At 43.6% G+C, this 17,238-nt stretch overlaps 1 protein-coding gene across 16 annotated transcripts in view; it reads right to left on the bottom strand.

Annotated features, from left to right (window-relative positions):
• cacna1aa (calcium channel, voltage-dependent, P/Q type, alpha 1A subunit, a) overlaps positions 1 to 17,238 on the bottom strand; it is a 138,121-nt gene that overhangs the window by 36,911 nt on the left and 83,972 nt on the right. For all 16 annotated transcript variants that reach the window (XR_012596825.1, XM_074657000.1, XM_074656997.1 and 13 more), the window contains 10 exons: positions 16,520 to 16,660; positions 16,223 to 16,424; positions 15,929 to 16,093; positions 15,036 to 15,146; positions 11,510 to 11,593; positions 5,554 to 5,670; positions 4,480 to 4,545; positions 4,092 to 4,189; positions 3,354 to 3,504; positions 1,314 to 1,441 (listed from right to left, as the gene is read on the bottom strand). Coding sequence is in view for 15 of the 16 variants with exons in the window: in XM_074657000.1 (XP_074513101.1) it covers positions 1,314 to 1,441; positions 3,354 to 3,504; positions 4,092 to 4,189; positions 4,480 to 4,545; positions 5,554 to 5,670; positions 11,510 to 11,593; positions 15,036 to 15,146; positions 15,929 to 16,093; positions 16,223 to 16,424; positions 16,520 to 16,660 (1,263 nt within the window). In the remaining variant the exon portion in view is untranslated. The remainder of the gene's footprint in view (positions 1 to 1,313; positions 1,442 to 3,353; positions 3,505 to 4,091; positions 4,190 to 4,479; positions 4,546 to 5,553; positions 5,671 to 11,509; positions 11,594 to 15,035; positions 15,147 to 15,928; positions 16,094 to 16,222; positions 16,425 to 16,519; positions 16,661 to 17,238) is intronic.

Raw genomic sequence — 17,238 nt, 5'->3', positions numbered from 1 at the left:
TGTAGCGGGTCGGGACACATGCGCGCTTGCATATGCGCGTTTGCGTGTGGCCGCTGCCTGTGCTCCTCTGCCTGCCTGCCTTCACTCAGACAGCGCGCGCGTTCTCGCTCAGCTCGCTCCACCTCTAGACGTGAATGTACAGTGGACGTTTGGGCAGAAATAACTGCTGCAGCTTCACCAGACCAACAGAGGTTTCCCGTGTCTTGTGAAGTGACGGGACTCTGCAGAGAGTTACGTTGTCATCTCGTTACCGACCGGGTGCCGGTGTCTCCCTGCTCTCTCCGGCTGCGGGCGAAATATAGCGTGATATTGTGGTTTTAGCTGACGTGTGTCGCCTCACTGTGTTGAGCGATGCTCGTCCAGGTATATTTAGAGCGAGCAAGCACGAGCTCGACGCTGACTTTCGTTGATTTCAAGGCCACAGGTGTCGCTGTTAACAAGCATTTCTGAAAGTTACAAATAGTCCCTTTAATACTCTTATCAACATGGTGTGCTGCTTTTAGTTCAGCCTTTGATAACCTGCAACAAACTACTTTAACATCTCTCCTTCACCTCTCAGATCATTGTTTCCTCCCTGATTTTAATCTTTTGTCCATCTTTCCTGTAAATGTGATCACTCTCTTATATCTTCTTCCTTTTTCCCTGTTCAGATGTATGTGCAGTCTACAGGACAGCACGAGGGCAACACACAGGCACTGGAATACAGATACCATGAGACGTAGCATGTCTACGGGAGGACATTTAAGACATTTAAGTTTGGAGCGTAGACGTTGTTGCCACGGTAGTCTTCTTTTTAAATAGTATGCAGATTCCAGAAGAGGGGGGAAGGTTTAAGGAGGAGGTGGGAGGTATTTCAGGACACTCTTACTAAAAGAGGAGGACGGGGAGGAGGAGGAGGATGAGGAGGAGGAGGAGGAGGAGGAGGAGGAGGAGGAGGGAGGGGTTGTACGGTGTGAGAGAGATAACCAGATGAGGTTATGCTCAGATCCGTTACAGCCCCCTTGCAGCTCTTTCACTAGTTGTTAACGTTTTAAATACCTTGTGCTAATGTTGTACACAATAAAAAAACACATTCTTGAGAAGTTATAGATGTCATTGCTCTGTGTGAACAAGCATAAAAACTATACAGGTCTATATAGTAACGTCTTTGTGGTTTGATGTGCACTACTGGTGCAAACACAACCAGAAAATGTGATATAATGTCTGTTTTCATTGTGGTGTTAAGTAATCATACAAAGTCAGTGTCGAGGCCTGTCAAATTACTGTCGTACGTACAGTATATGTGCGTTATGTGCATGCACGTGACCACTCACCAGGCGGCAGGATCGTACTCGGCCCATATCCTGACATACTCATCCAGGTGGTGAGGTCCCAGGATGGACGAGTCTCTGGTCAGGTACTCAAAGTTGTCCATGATGACGGCTACAAACAGATTCAGCATCTACACGTGTGGACACACAGTAGAGCGGTTAAAAACATCTGATCTAACAAATAGAGACACTCAAAACTGATTTCACAGAACAGCACCAGAAACATGCTAAGCTGCCTGTCCATTGGTGAATTACTGATTTCCTTTCCGAGCTGCAGAACAACCTGAGACACTGAAAGTGCACATCCGGTCAGTTCTTTGTTTAGATTAAAGACAAAACGGGAGTGGGATTTTCCCATCTGGACTCTTGGGATATGGAACAACTTGCTAGAAGACATAACGGGGTTTTTATCATATATCAGGGCTGTCCTTGATCACAGACATTCTTAGTCGACTAAAGCCTCGTCCACACTGGGAACGTCAGCAGCGCGTGGCGGCTGCGTTACCTGTTGTTTTTTATTCCGGCCTCCGTGTTAACAGGTTAGAGCGGCCACACTGCCCACGTGAGACGCATGTCTCTTCTAGAGATTCGAGGAGTCACCTATTTTTGACACGAGCCGCGCAGTTCACAGCAACAACACTGAAAGTGATCTATTGACTGTATATTAACATCATATCAGCAACATAACTACAGTTCCCATGTCTCTATCTGTAGAATATGTTACGGAGATGAAAAAGGTAAAGACTTGTTTTTAAATCAACGCTTCCTGCTTTCATTTCAAAATAAAAGCCCTCAAGCATTTTTTTCTGTGGAAAGAATTCCTTCATTTGTTAACACAAGGCTTTTATTCTGAAATATGTGCCGGACAGTGTTGTAGAACATGCAGTGACTTGGAGAGCTCCATGAATGAATATATTACGGAGTTTTAATTGTGGATTATTACTATTATTTAAAAATTACCACACGTTTCTTAACCTTTCTCTGTCTAAACTAAATATAAATTATATTTATAATGAAATGAAATGGCCATTAAAAGGCAAACTATGTAGAACGAAAGAGCTGACAGCATCAGCTGCAGAAGCAGAGACGCAGCAGACACGCAGCTAAAACGTAGCTGGTGTGAACACCGTATGGGTGAATCACACAGCCGGCAAACAACTCGGCTGCCACGCGCCGCAACGCAGCCGCAGCGCAGCCGCAGCGCAGCCGCAGCGCAGCCGCAACGCAGCCACAGCGCAACGCAGCAGCAATGCAACGCAGCCGCATCGCAATGCAACGCAGCCGCATCGCAATGCAACTCAGCTGCAATGCAACTCAGCCACAATGCAACTCAGCTGCAACGCAGACGCAACACAGACGCAACCCAACACAGCCGCACCACAGCCGTAACGCATTGCAGCCGTAACACAACGCAGCCACAGCGCAACTTAGCCGCATCGCAATGCAACTTAGCCGAATCGCAATGCAACTTAGCAGCATCGCAATGCAACTTAGCAGCATCGCAATGCAACTTAGCCGCATCGCAATGCAACTCAGCCGCAATGCAACTCAGCCGCAACGCAGACACAATGCAATGCTACGCAACGCCTCGCAATGCAGTCGCAACGCAGTCGCAACGCAGTCGCAACGCAGTCGCAACGCAGTCGCAACGCAACGCAGACGCACAAAGCAGCGGCCACGGGACGCAGCGGCCACGGGACGCAGCGGCCACGGGACGCAGCGGCCACGGGACGCAGCGGACACGCAATCTAACAAACACACAACGCAGTTGATGATCTTTAGTTTGTTGTTGCGTTTCTCCACAAAGAAAAAAACCCCCACCACTTTAAACATAAAAAATATGAATAATCGACTAAATAATCTAAGAAAAAATGACAGATTAGTCGACTAATCGACTACGAGGGGGCAGCCCTACTATATATCTTTCTATAAAATCTGATCCATGGTGCATATGATCCATATTTGATATGCTTTCTGAATGGTACCGGATGGTAAAAACGGGGGACAGGGTGCAGATGTTGGATTACGCAGTTCAGTACTCACCAAGAATGAACAGAAGAAGATGAAGGAGACGAAGTAGAGGTATGCAAACTGGCTGCCGCACTCTGGATCTCTGTTTCCTGACATATGGTCGCATTCCTTGTTCCCCAGACACGACAGCATGATCTCGTGCCACGCCTCTCCCGTCGCGCTCCTGAAACACACACAAAACGTATTCCGGTTTATTCATTATTTCTTTAAGCGTGTTATAAAGTGTCAGTCATAATCAGATGTGGTTTTATTACTATATTATTATTATACTTGGGCTATGCATCTTCTATAGTAGGCCTATAATACTCCAATAATATTCCAACTGGATCATTATAGGGTTAAAATGGTGTGTTTAGTGTTCATTTCCTGTGTTATTTGTAGCCTATAGGAGGGTATCATTCAGGTCCCAGTCAGGATGCTCCTACTTATTATACTAAGGTACTAAGAGATATTGGGTTCAAGAACATCTGAAGGTTTTTGACTTAAAACTATGCAAATTTGACATCATTTTGGACCATTATTATTACTAGTTAAATGACTATTTAGTAATGAGAAGTTCCCCATACGCAAGAAAAAGTCACGGTACGCCAAGCAGTAAAATGAAGAAGCGGCCCACTTTGAGCTCTGGGAACATCTGGAGTATAAAGTCTGCCAGGTTTCAGATGATTATTCATATAATGTGCTTAGAAGATAACAATGATTTACAAATAAACACTGTATATACACATGTTCTCACACACACACAAGCACCTGAAGAGCAGCATGAGAGCCTGTACGAAGGTCCTGAAGTTGTTGTGTTGGGTGATGGCGCTCTCTCCTTCTTCTTCAATAGCGATATTCCCAAACAGCTGTTGAACGCAATCATACCGTTAACAGTAATAACTATGTGACTTAGAGCTGTTCATCTGTGAACTCTGAAACCTTCAATGCACACATGACACTTCCATAATCCTCCTCCTCCTCCTCCTCCTCCTCCTCCTCCCGTTACGCACCACATCCTCGTGACCATTATCATCATTCTCCTTCTGTGCATCCTCCTCCTCCTCCTCATCATCATCATCATCATTATCCTACAAATATATATTTAATGTATCCCAAAAGCACGACAGCAGTTTTTTAGGTCGAGGCTCTCACCCACCTGCATCCCGATGATGGCGTAAATGAAGAACAGCATGGCAATGAGGAGGCAGACGTACGGCAGAGCCTGAGGACAGACACAGTAATCGTTTGGTATTAAGTTTGACACACATGAGTGCAACTGTGCACGGTATATGAGACTGCACCTGGGCACCGTCTATGAACATACGTATACTGGGGCTGTCAATCGATTACAATAGTTAATCACGATTAATCGCACATTTTTGATCTGTTCTAAATGAACCTTAAAGGGAGATTAGTCAAGTATTTAATCCTCTTATCAACATGGGAGTGGACAAATATGCTGCTTTATGCAAATGTATGTATATATTTATTACTGTAAATCAATGAACAACACAAATCAATGACAGATATTGATCCAGAAACCCTCACAGGTACTGCATTTAGCATAAAACAATATGCTCCAATCATAACATGGCAAACTGCAGCCCAACAGGCAACAACAGCTGTCAGTGTGTCAGTGTGCTGACTTGACTATGACTTGCCCCAAACTGCATGTGATTATCATAAAGTGGGCATGTCTGTAAAGGGGAGACTCGTGGGTACCCATAGAACCCATTTACATTCACTGATCTGGAGGTCAGAGGTCAAGGGACCCCTTTGAAAATGACCATGCCAATCTTTCCTCACCAAATTTGGCGCAAGTTTGGAGCGTTATTTAACCTCCTTCATGACAAGTCAGTATGACATGGTTGGTACCGATGGATTCATCAGGTTTTCTAGTTTCACATGATGCCAGTATCTTCAAACTGAGCCCGTACAACCTCCGAAAGATCGAATAGCGGCGGGGCCCGACGGCGACCCATGGGATTTTTAAGAGGTTAATTAAAAATCGCAAGTTAATACATTAAAGAAATTAATTTGCGTTAACGCGTTATTATCGCGTTGAATTTGACAGCCCTAATATATACACAATATTGGATTTGTGTATTTCTTTAAAATCTACAAATGTGAATGCATATAATGTGTGTGTGTGTGTGTGTGTGTGTGTGTGTGTGTGTGTGTGTGTGTGTGTGTGTGTGTGTGTGTGTGTTATGTATAATTGGGTGTAAACCTTGAAGGACTGAACGAAGGTCCAGAGCAAGATACGGATGGTTTCTCCTTGCCGTAGCAGCTTGATGAGACGAGCTGCCCTGAACAGCCTCAGGAAACTTAGGTTGATGAAATTATTCTACAGTTGGGCCACAACATAACCATGGAGGACAGAGAGGAGGGGGTGTAGAGAGGGTTGAAAGATGAAGATAGGAAAGGAAAGAAAAGGCGGAGGAGGAGGATAGAAGGATTTGGGGTTGGGATAAATAGAAAGAGCAGTTAGTTGTAGTGCAAGGTGTGCAAACAATTGTCCTTAAGACAACCAAAATAAAAAAAATGAGAGGGAAAACAGTCAAACTGAGGAAGATCCAAACTCAATACAAATCAAAGAATCAGGAGCCAAACAAGTCAAAGCAAACCAAACTCAAATCAGCAAGGCTCCGACAAGCTTTTTCATACCCATTAAAAGTTAAGACAAAACCAAACGAAACAACACAGGGTGGGGGGGGGGGGAGGAAATCATCCAAATCTAGCTAGTTTTCATCCAATTGGGTTACGGAGTAGTAATCGTGGGAGGAATGGTGAGTAGTTAAAAGTGCAGGGACGAAGTTAGGACGTTTCCTTGGAAAGACAACCAAATGCACTAATTCTCTCAAGGCAAAATATGCAGTATTTCCAAAAATAATGAAGCAAGCCCACAGCATGCAGATGTGCACTACCACGAGGCAGACCGGTACAGCTAACGGCAGCCGATACACCGTCCAATAGGAGTGGCTATTAAAGTCCTATGACATCCTGAAGTCATGTCACAGACAAATAAGAGCAAGAGGGTGGTTCAAGGACCAACTAAGGTCACTATATCTTGTATGAAGTGGGGTTGTATGAGGTACTTATCCATAGTCAGTGTTATACCTACAGTAGATGATGGTCAGAACCAAAGCAATGTACTGTTGCGGACGGGGCCGGCAGCAAAACACATTTTAGCCACCTACTCTCTCCAAAGCCACACCAGACTCTGTTTAGCTGACGTGTGTCGCCTCACTGTGTTGAGCGATGCTCGTTCACGTCTATTTAGAGCGAGCAAGCGCAGGCTCGACGCTGACTTTCGTTGATTTCAAGGCCACAGGTGTCGCTGTTAACAAGCATTTCGGAAAGTTACAGATAGTCCCTTTAAGTCCCACAATACCACAAACTATCTAACTAATTGAGGCAGCGGTTGACCAGCTACTTTCATGTTCTGCGAGGTGTAATTACTGTTTTTTTCACAATGGAGTCTGGCTGCGTATAGATAACGTTCCGTTCAGTTCCCCTATAGGTAATTCACTGACTATGGATATAAGTACCTCATACAACCCCACTTCAGAACACCTTAACTATTCCTTTAAGTTGACATATTCTCTGTCTCACCAGTCTGATTATGTGCATTATAAACTGTGTTTCTACGTGGCAATTCAACTTTATACTTTTGAATAGAAAGCTTCTTCATTCTTTTATTTTTAAAATTACTATAATCAATTTAAGTGAAATCTGTAATACAAAGTTCTTCAACTGTGTATCCCAGTAAAGAACAAAAGATGACTTGAAAGTGCTCAACAGGGACTGGCAGCAGGCACATGCAGGTTCCATCTACACTAATACAGCACGTGTTCTTACATCGCTCTGTCTGAGTATGTGTGTTGTGAAAGTAAAGGGTTCCTGCCAGAGACATGCAAAGGGGGGCAGCATGCATCACTTGCTCTCTCTGCCACGGCAAAGCTTTGGATTCGTTACGGGAAACACTCTCCCAGTCACCGTCTATATGTGTGTGTGTCTATGTATGCGCATACAATGAATGGCTAATCTCAATGGATAGATGTACCGATCGATTCCACTTTACACAATACAATCCTCTACAAGCTGAGTAAAGCTGGGCATACACTGTATGATTATAGAAATGTGGTTGTGTACTTCCTGCTCCTACTGTACGTTGTAGATCGTTTGCGATGTAAAGCCAGAGCTCACGCGGGGCCCCGTTCATTCTTATGGAAGTTTCTCAGTGGTGCATGAAGCTGAAATGGTTCGACTTCCGACTGGAAAAGTACCCAGATCTTCCGGCAATCCTCCGCATCCATTGGGCCCGTGGAGCAGGCACAGTAGCTAACCCTAACCCAGCCGTCACGCTGTTGTCACAGGGCTTGTTAACTCCTCCTCCCGGCCATCGCTCCAGCTTCGGTCTGGGTCTCATTCACATGAACAGAGGAAGGGAAATAACTCTGGATTCAGCTATTAATGCATATTAATGATTTATATAAGGGGCTATTCAAGTGTTCGTACTGGGGAGTTGATTCACCTCAAAATAAATGATCCTCTGAGTTACCGATGTCTCTTTCCCAATGTAGTCTACTAGCGCTCTTCCTGGGGGGCTTGGTCTGTACGGGTCACAATGCTAACAAGGGTGAAACATGCTGCTTTGATCATCTGTGCCATCCTGTCTGCTGAGACGTCTAAAAAAAGAGGCAGCAGAGTAACGTTATATGGACTCGCTGTGGCGAGGAAGACGTTGGCGTGGACGTTGCTTGTCCGTTTTGCAGAGAGAATTGGAGGTAAGGTAGCTACGTTTTACTAGCTATATCTATTGTTTTTACCTTGATAGCTACGCTCTGATTACTGTACAAAGAGGAGAGAAAAGGTGCTGACGTTGGGGAATCGGCTCGTGGCTCTGCTTCAACTGTGAGAGAGTGTGTGGACGGACGACCAAAATTTCAGGAATTCATCCGACTGTCCGACGGCCGGTTGGGAAGAGTTAATTGACGCCCAACAAAGCTGAAATTCGGTCAACTTTAAAATGAGTCGTGCGGCTCAAAATTGGGGCCAGAAGCGTGCTAGAATCGTAGACTGTATAACCAGCTTATAGGATGTAGAGGGTGGGTAGGATTTAATCTATGAGTAGACACAGTGACTGGGAGAGGTTACAAATGAAGATGTTATAAATTTAGAGCTCACTCAGAGTTGGGGGGTTCTGTGTGGTGGGGGTCGGGGGGGTATCAAGTAACTCATGCACATTTCACAGCTAAAACACTCGCCGGGATGCAGTTAAAACAGATGCAGTAAAATAAGATCTCCAAAAAATTACAAACCATCTACATGTGGATGTTGCAGACATATGGTTTATAGCAGCAAATTTTTGGATTTTTTTGTTTTTGGTTGGTTCGAAGAACAACCAGAGAGATTTTGACCAAGCCGGTTGTCATGGGTGGACACAGAGGATTCATAGTGCATTTTGATTGGATGGAATCGCAGGAAGTAGTAGTAGTAGTAGGTGTTGGGGGGGAAGAAGAAGAAGGGGGGGCGGGGCGAAGTGGATTACAGTAGATCGCCGTTAAGTTTGTGGACGATTTAAAGAAAGCATGTAAAAAAGATAAAAACAAGAAAGAAATCAACAGTCATTACAGAGACAAGTTAACACAGAAGAAGAAGAAGAAGAAGAAGAAGAAGCAGGTTTCGCTCTGCAGACTTTGTACATTAATGTAGCAGGGATACCAAGGATTCAGACAGTTAGGGGGTAATAAACATGACTGTATACCAATAGGAAAGACCAACAAGTCAGAGAAATGTTCACTAGAATCTGGCTGGAGCATCAATTTAAGCCTTGAGGGGGCTTGAATCATTGGTATCCCTTGACTTCCTCACACAGAACTGCTAGGTAAAGTGTCTACAAAGAGCTTGATAATGACTGAGCAGCTCTTAAAAGTACAAATTCAACTGTGTGTTCAGACAGAAACACAAAGCAAATGTTTCATCTCGCAGGTTATTTGCTTTTGTACATTTATGAAGTATATTTATAAAGCTCCAGCAGAAAGGCCTTTACACACCGGGGGTGGGGGCGATTAAGTCACACGTCAATATATATTTTTTTCAAACTGTTGTTATTATCACAAGTACTTTCACAAAGAACGCAAATATTACGTGTTTTTTTTAAGTCGATTTCCTGAGCGTTCACACCACGAAAGGCATCAACCAATCACGTTGTGTGGTGGAGTTGAGTTGCGCCAGGAATGAGTCCTAAAACCCAGAAATGAGTTAGCATCTTAGCACTTCCTGTTACCTCGTCAGGAAGTCAAAGAATGTGTTCCAATCCATGTACTTCCAGAAGTACACTTCAATGTAGTGCACTTTGTGCACTCTGTACTCACTTGAGTAGTGCGTAAATTTCAACGGGGTAGGGTCGTCTCAAATCGAATACTCTGCGGCGCGCTGACCGGAAATGACGATCGCAACATTTTTTTGGCTACCCGCCAAAATATCTTCTGAAAAAAAATTAAAGTAGAGTGGAAATTATGTTTCCAACGTTGTCGCCTACGCCTACGATGTATCCTCTTCCTCCTGTTGGCTGAAAATGCACCGGTATGTTTACGTATTGTATTGTTTTATTCTGTTATCTTCGTCTGTTTGAATAGTGGTCGTGGCTCCGCCCCTTCCGCTACGTAGCCAAGATGGCGACAGTTGGGTGTGGAAAGTGTCCAGCGTTCCACACTCAATGATCTGACCGCTTTGAGTACAACATCCGGGTACTTTGAGTGCACTGCATTTTGACATACTTCCCAGTGTGAACGCACTTATGCACTCAAAGTAGTAAGTGTAAGTACAGAAGTACGCGGATTGGAACACACTCTAAGGGTTTTTAGTTAGATGCCTAATAATAATAATAAGGTCTGTGATTAACACAAGCTGAAGAGAGTTTAACGTTTTGTTCTACGATATAAAATCCGAACCAGGACGGTAAAACTTTATTAATCCTTTCAACCTCGACAAAGGTAGCGCAGCCCAGATCCACTCCTTCCATTCTTACCTTTCACAATAAAAGCCCTAGAAAATAGAATATTTGCATGCAAGTATTTCACATTCTGGTGTTGTCTATTCGTCACGGTGTGTAAAAAAGGCCTTTAGTGTGAATTTTTTTGCTCCAGTTGAAATATTTTCAACTCGCACGGATGCATCTTTGCCTCAGTTTGCACCGCCCTGGGCGAATTCGTACGCGCACCTCACAGTGACTTTGTATGCAATCGCACCGCGTCTGAATATCGCCTCATGTTCTGTCTGAACACACACTGTCTGAATCATTATTAAATTAATGAAATATGTTTAAAATATGACACTTTCACACACAGACTAGCACACATATCAACAGTTTTGTGGCCATGTTCTACCTTGTTTGTGTTTCAATTTGCCAAGAACAGCTGAAACAACGGAGTGTAACCGTTTTTAAGTGATGATGGGTTTCATTATTGCATAATAATATGTTACATAATAAATATATGTGTTATATGCTATTGTTTTGTATCACTTCCTTTGTGCTAATAAACTAAACTAATAATAATAGATCTTACAGACCCAGATAATGTGGTCAGATCATGTTGTTGCTTAGCTTATTAACTAAAAATACCCACTTTGAAATCCAGATGTCCAGATGTCCAATGGACCTTCAAGAGCTCAGCTGTAGTTACTAATAGACATCTGATGCAACTGCAAAAGCCTCTATTGGCCCAACCTGAGAGATTGCAATCTGATAATTTGATTGGTTGCTTGCAGAAGCTGTGCACCGGCTCGCTACAGAGCGTCGGCATGCTTTCCTGCCCCTTGCTGTCAGCGGCTCAGTGCGGGCTCGCTGCGTCGTCTGCTCTCTTCCCCGTCCCACCAACTGGGACGATTATATAAGACTTTCAAGAGACGTTCATGCACGACTGAGCGATGCACGACTCAAACAGTGGCCTCTAACTCATGCTCTCCGCTAACTCCCTGTCTCGTCTACTGTATGTGTTTTTAGACAGATGTGACAGATGTGTAGAAGCCCACAGACACATGCTGAAGCTCGCCTAAACAAACAGTCACACGAGTTCAACAGACACACACTCACACAAACATTACTAATACAAGTCTGTTTACAGTTTTGCCTTTCCTCAAAATATACACAGAGAATGAGTCAGATTGCTGCTGCTTACCCCGAGCTCCGTCACCAGGATGTCGGTGATGCTGCCCAGAACTGTCACACAGTCAAAAATGTTCCAGGCATCTTTGAAATAATTCTGTGAACGGGAGAGAAAAGAGGAGAAGAAAGAGGTGAAATGAGATGACGAGTAAAGAGAGCGGGACATAATAACACGGAGAAAAACATGGGTGTGGCAGGAAAAAAGAGAAATGGGCGATGCAAGGAGTCATATTAGTAAGTAAGTTATATTAAAATGAAAAAGACGCAGCAGGAGGATGAAGAGAGAGAATAAAAGTCAGACAGAAAGAGAACAAGAAAGTGAGAAAAAAAAGGCTTGTCAGTGTCCGACAGGAAGAGGAATGAACCGAAATCAGATAAGACAAATGGACCATCAGTGACGGCGTGTTGGACGGATGCCAGCAGACAAGCTGGGGATAACTTGTACCGCATCAAGAACACGACACCGGCCATCAAACATCACATACTGTAATACCCCTGTACATCATAAACCCAACCAACACAGAGACTGTCGTAAAAACGGTCATCACACCCCTCTCCTATCTGCATAAACACATTTATCTACAGATATACAGAATTAAAGAACTTCAAATGTTTCCGCTTTAACCCTTTGAGACCCACAATAGAGCCGATTTAGTCTTTTTTAGGGGGGGTCCAGGGGGTCTTTAGGGGGAGATAGCAGGTCAACAGTAGATGTCACATAGAAGTGGTGTACATCATCTGAAAGCTGGAACCTGGAGATTAATATGAGATGCTGCTCAGCACTGTGTGTCAAGATGTTCTAGTTATAAATCACAAGTAAGCATGATGATGGTCATCCCCATGCTCTATTATGTCTCATATGTTGTTACAGCAATTTTTGGGTTGATACCATTTGTTACACAGATTTGCTGCTGAATTTAACCCTTTTTTACCACTGGAGAATTGATAAAAATGACCAATAATCCCTCCAAAATACCACATTAAGACACCAAGACCTTGAGGAACACCATGGAAAAAGCCATGCTGTGATTTGGGATCAAAAACTTTGGACATTTTGAGATTTCTGCAAGAATTGCATTTTTTCTGTGATTGGATGGCGAGCACTTCTGTTATGTAAAACTGCTGAGGAACCCCCTTATTGTCAATGTAGCTAGGAAAGCCATCCATCCTCTGAATGCTCTAGGTCTCTAGTTTGTGGCTGTAAAGTTTCATGAGGCTGTGATTATCCTAGAGGTCAATGAAATGTCTCCTATGGGGACTAACATCATCACACATGAATACAGTTGGGCTCATTGGATCCACAAGAGTCTCAGCTTTACAGTGATACCCAATTTATTTAAATCAAAGATTGTTTAGGGACCCCAGTATGCAGAAGTATTAATAGAAATACACATCTTAAGGTCAGAGGTCAAGGGACCCCTTTTGAAAATGGCCAGTTTTTCCCTCGCTAAAATTTAGCCCAAATTTGGAGCGTTATCCAGCCTCCTTCCTGACAAGCTACCATGACATGGTTGGTACTAATGGATTCATTAGGTTTTCTAGTTTCATATGATACCTGTACCTGGCTCTAAAACTGAACCTGCTAGAGCCTCTGAGAGAAAGTAAAGTCGGTCGGGGTCCCGTGTGTCTCGGAGGGTTAAAAGTAGAGCGACTCAAAGAGAAGGAGGGACAGTGAGGAACAAACGCTGCCGAGCATCTTTTGCTCTCCTACATATTTACCCTGCAGCCAAACTGTGCATTAGACAAGTGGAGGGTACATGAGGAGAGCAAAGGGAGGCGGCTATTAAAATAACCCACCTTGGTCTCTGAGGCCCGGTGGGATCTGTGTGTGTGTTTGAGTGTCCTCTCCAGGATTCAAATCCTATCCTGCTTAATCTCCACCCTCTTTATAATCTTTGCTTTTTACCTCTATCTGTCACTCACTCTCGTTCCTCTAATTACTGTATTACAGTCCCCCCCCCCTCCTCTGTCCTATATCTCCTCCCAACATTCATCCCTAAAATAAACTATCTCTTCTATCCATTTTTGTCCTCGTCTGCCTCCTCTGCAGCTCCGATGACGGCACACTTTACTGCTGACTTCTGCTTTCTTTACCTTTAAGAGCTCATTATTTCCCCCAAGGTTTCTTCTTAAATATATATAATAATAATGCACGACAGACAGTGACGGGGCTGCCTCCACGACATGGAACAGAGCGTCATTTCATTTGCTGCTTTTCAGTCTTTTTTTAGCCCATTGTTTTGGCTGTATTGGAAACCGCCTCCTACATACTAGTACTGACTTACGCAGTATGTAGTATACAGAACATACTTCAGACTGCGTTCCTCCGTAGTATGAATCAGTTAAAGTGATGTATTTAGCAGTATGCTAGACCAGGCTTTACCCTTTAAACCAGCTCTTAAAGCACTGGACAACAAAAACAACTCGTACCACGATTACAATATTATCTAACAATACAACTTTGATATTTTGTTGTTTATGTTTTGTTAGTTTACTTTATAAGATACTGCAGGTTTAAACTGTTTATTCTAACAGCTCATAGTGAAGTCAGACAAACAGGATCATCAACGAGGGGAGACGGGAAATATAAAATATAAACAGTGGACTGATCTCCTCCAGATGTTAGAGTCATGTTAAAAAGGCTCATGTTGTCTCAGCAGGTATCTCTCTGCCCCGTCAGAGGCTGCTCTTTCTCTCTCCTCTTCCCTCGCCACTCTGCTGCTCTGTAGCCGCTCTGTGAGCGTCACCGGCCGGCTGGCGAGCGAGCTACGCCCGCTGGCATTGTGGAGCTTTTCAACTCCAAAAAGGCAGATAAACAGGTTCCTGTTCATTTATAATGGAACATTAGTGTTGTGATATTTAAACAAACTATCAAGGAAATAAAAGCCCCTCGTCTACAGACCGGTCTCTAGAGAGCTCCAGCTCATAGCGGTCTGTGAGCGTGACCGCCCGGCTGGCTGGAGAGGTAGCGACCCGGCAGGTGCTATAGCTAACTGTCACGGCAGTTTGTGGAGCTTCTAAACTCTGAAAACGTCGGAGCAAATGTTCAATTCACCATCTAATATCGTAAAACTGTCAATATTCAAAATCTACAGAATTGATTTCTCGCTTCAAAAATGTTCAGAAGTGAATTTAGTGATGAAATAGATACGAAAAATGCAAAAAAAACAGCTGTTTTTGGCTGCAGCTGTTGTTGTAACCGTAGCCTGTACCGTTCCAGCGCTTTGCATTGTGGGATACAGTAGGCGAGGTAGACTAATCCGAGACATACTTGAGATTTTTTCCAAATCAGTACGACATCCGGGTATTTTTTGGCATACTACATTTTAGAATACAGCCATTGAGTCTTCTTGACTACTATAATTACTCAAAAACACAACATTTCCTGGGCGAGAGTGGATTTCAGGCGGTGTAAAGTGACTTTTAAGTGTTGCTGTTATCAGTTGTCGTTGGCCAAGCACTCATTATTAATAAAATAACGTGGAAACAGAGACAGCATGTAATGATGATTGAATGATACAGTAGAGCAGTACACTCACCAGTACTCCAAAGGCGATGATCTTGAGTACACACTCCATGGAGAAGAGGGAGGTAAACACTATGTTCAGGTTGGCTAACACAGCTTCATAGGTATCAGAAGCTCCGTCATACTATAAACACACACACACACGCACACACACACACACACACACACACACACACACACACACACACACACACACACACACACACACACACACACACACACCGCCAGGGACAGAAAGGAGGGTGAGTGTAAAGACATATAAAGAGACACACAGTTCAGCTCACCCAATGGAGAGTCACACATTAAAACCACAGGAAATAGAGTACACAGCAACATCTGAGTAAGTCCACCCTAATGATGTTTGTAACTGAGATAAAGAGATGTTAACTTCAGAAACTCAGTAGTAGTCAGGGATGCAACAATCCCACTTTTTCAATAATAAATCGTGCACCAGCAACTTGGTAATTTTTTTTCAAAATTAACAACATTTCTATTTATTATTAAAATAATAAATTGTGCACCGGCAACTTGGTAAAAAATCTTCAATATTCACAGAATTTGTATTTATTAATACAATAATAAATAATGCACCACCAAATTGCTAAAAAATCTTCAAAATTAACTGAATATTTATTATTAAAATAATAAATCATGCAGCAGCAACTTACCAAAGATTTTTCAAAATTAAAAGAATTTTTATTTATTATTAAAATAATAAATTGTACACCCCCAACTTGGTAAAAAATCTTCAAAATTAACAGATTTTGTATTTATTATTAAAATAATAAATCATGCACCAGCAGCTTGGTAAAAAAATCTTCAAAATGAACTGGAATTATGATAGTTAAAGTTATTTTATTGATGTGTGTATTATTGTTTCTATGTTTGTAGCATGGAAACGTTTACCTTCATCATCAGCACGACGGTGTTGAGCGCGATCATCGCCATGATAGTATACTCAAACGGCGGCGACACCACAAACTCCCACATTCGGTATTGAAAGCTCAGCTTGTTCTGAGGCATGTGGCGAGTCAGGGGCCTGGCGTTGATGGCAAAGTCTATACAGGCTCTCTGCAGAAAAACAAACAGAAAAAGGTTTTGTTCTCATCCTACTATAATGTTCTCCTGTCTTCCTTCTTTTCCTCTATCTCTATCTACTCTTTCTCTCCATCTTCCTTCACTCCCTCAATCCTTCCTCACCTCATTCTTTTCTAAACTGTAGTCCTCCATCATCTTGTCTCCTTGCTCTTGGAAGGTGATGATGATGAGAGCCACGAAGATGTTGACGAAGAAGAAGGGGAAGACCACGAAGTACACCACGTAAAAGATGGACATTTCCATCCGGTACCCCGGGCTCGGGCCCTGGTTCTCATAAGTCGCATCCACTGAATGCTTCAGCACCCTGCGGAGGAAGAGGAGGGAAGGGTTATAGGGTTGTTGTCAGACAGCCTGTGTGTAAGCTGCATGTGACGTCGCCGCGTGTTCGAGTCCACTCACTGCGGCCACCCCTCTCCGGTAGACACGGTGAAGAGGGTGAGGAGGGCCCAAGCCACGTTGTCGTAGTGGAAATCGTACTTCTTCCACTCCCGCTTCTGCGCCTTCACTTCGTTATCACGTTCATACACCAGATACTCGCCCCTGAAATGCACACAGCACATATCGTCAGCACAATATATAGAGAGGAGAGTTTGCTTCCAAATTTATATATTTATGCGTTCCCTAGTGGAGTCAGCACGGGCACCCTGACCGGTCTGCAGCTACGCAGTTCCATACGCAACAAACTGCTCCTCACTGTGTGTTCTGACTCCTTTCTATCAGAATCAGCATTAACTGTTTCAGCAGTTTGAGCTCCAGTAGCTCTTCTATTGGATCGGACAACACGGGCCAGCCTTCGCTCCCCACGTGCATCAATGAGCCTCAGGTCTGACCCTGTCGCCGGTTCACCAGTTTTCCTTCCTTGGACCTCTTTTGGTAGGTCCTGACCACTGCAGACCGGGAACATCCCACAAGAGCTGCAGTTCTGGAGATGCTCTGACCCGGTCGTCTAGCCAGCACTATCTGGCCCTTGTTGTCAAAGTCACTCACATCCTTACGCTGGCCCATTTTTTCTGGTTTCCAACACAAAGTTCAAAATGTTCACCTGCTGTCTAATATATCTAATATATCTAATATATCCCCCTGCCCTCTAAAAAGCACTTGAGGTAAGCATTATGCAC

This window comes from Sebastes fasciatus, chromosome 13 (assembly GCF_043250625.1).
Source record: "Sebastes fasciatus isolate fSebFas1 chromosome 13, fSebFas1.pri, whole genome shotgun sequence".
Lineage (NCBI taxonomy): Eukaryota > Metazoa > Chordata > Actinopteri > Perciformes > Sebastidae > Sebastes > Sebastes fasciatus.
The sequence above is the reverse complement of the archived record's forward strand: the minus strand, read 5'-3'. Positions and strand labels throughout refer to the sequence as shown.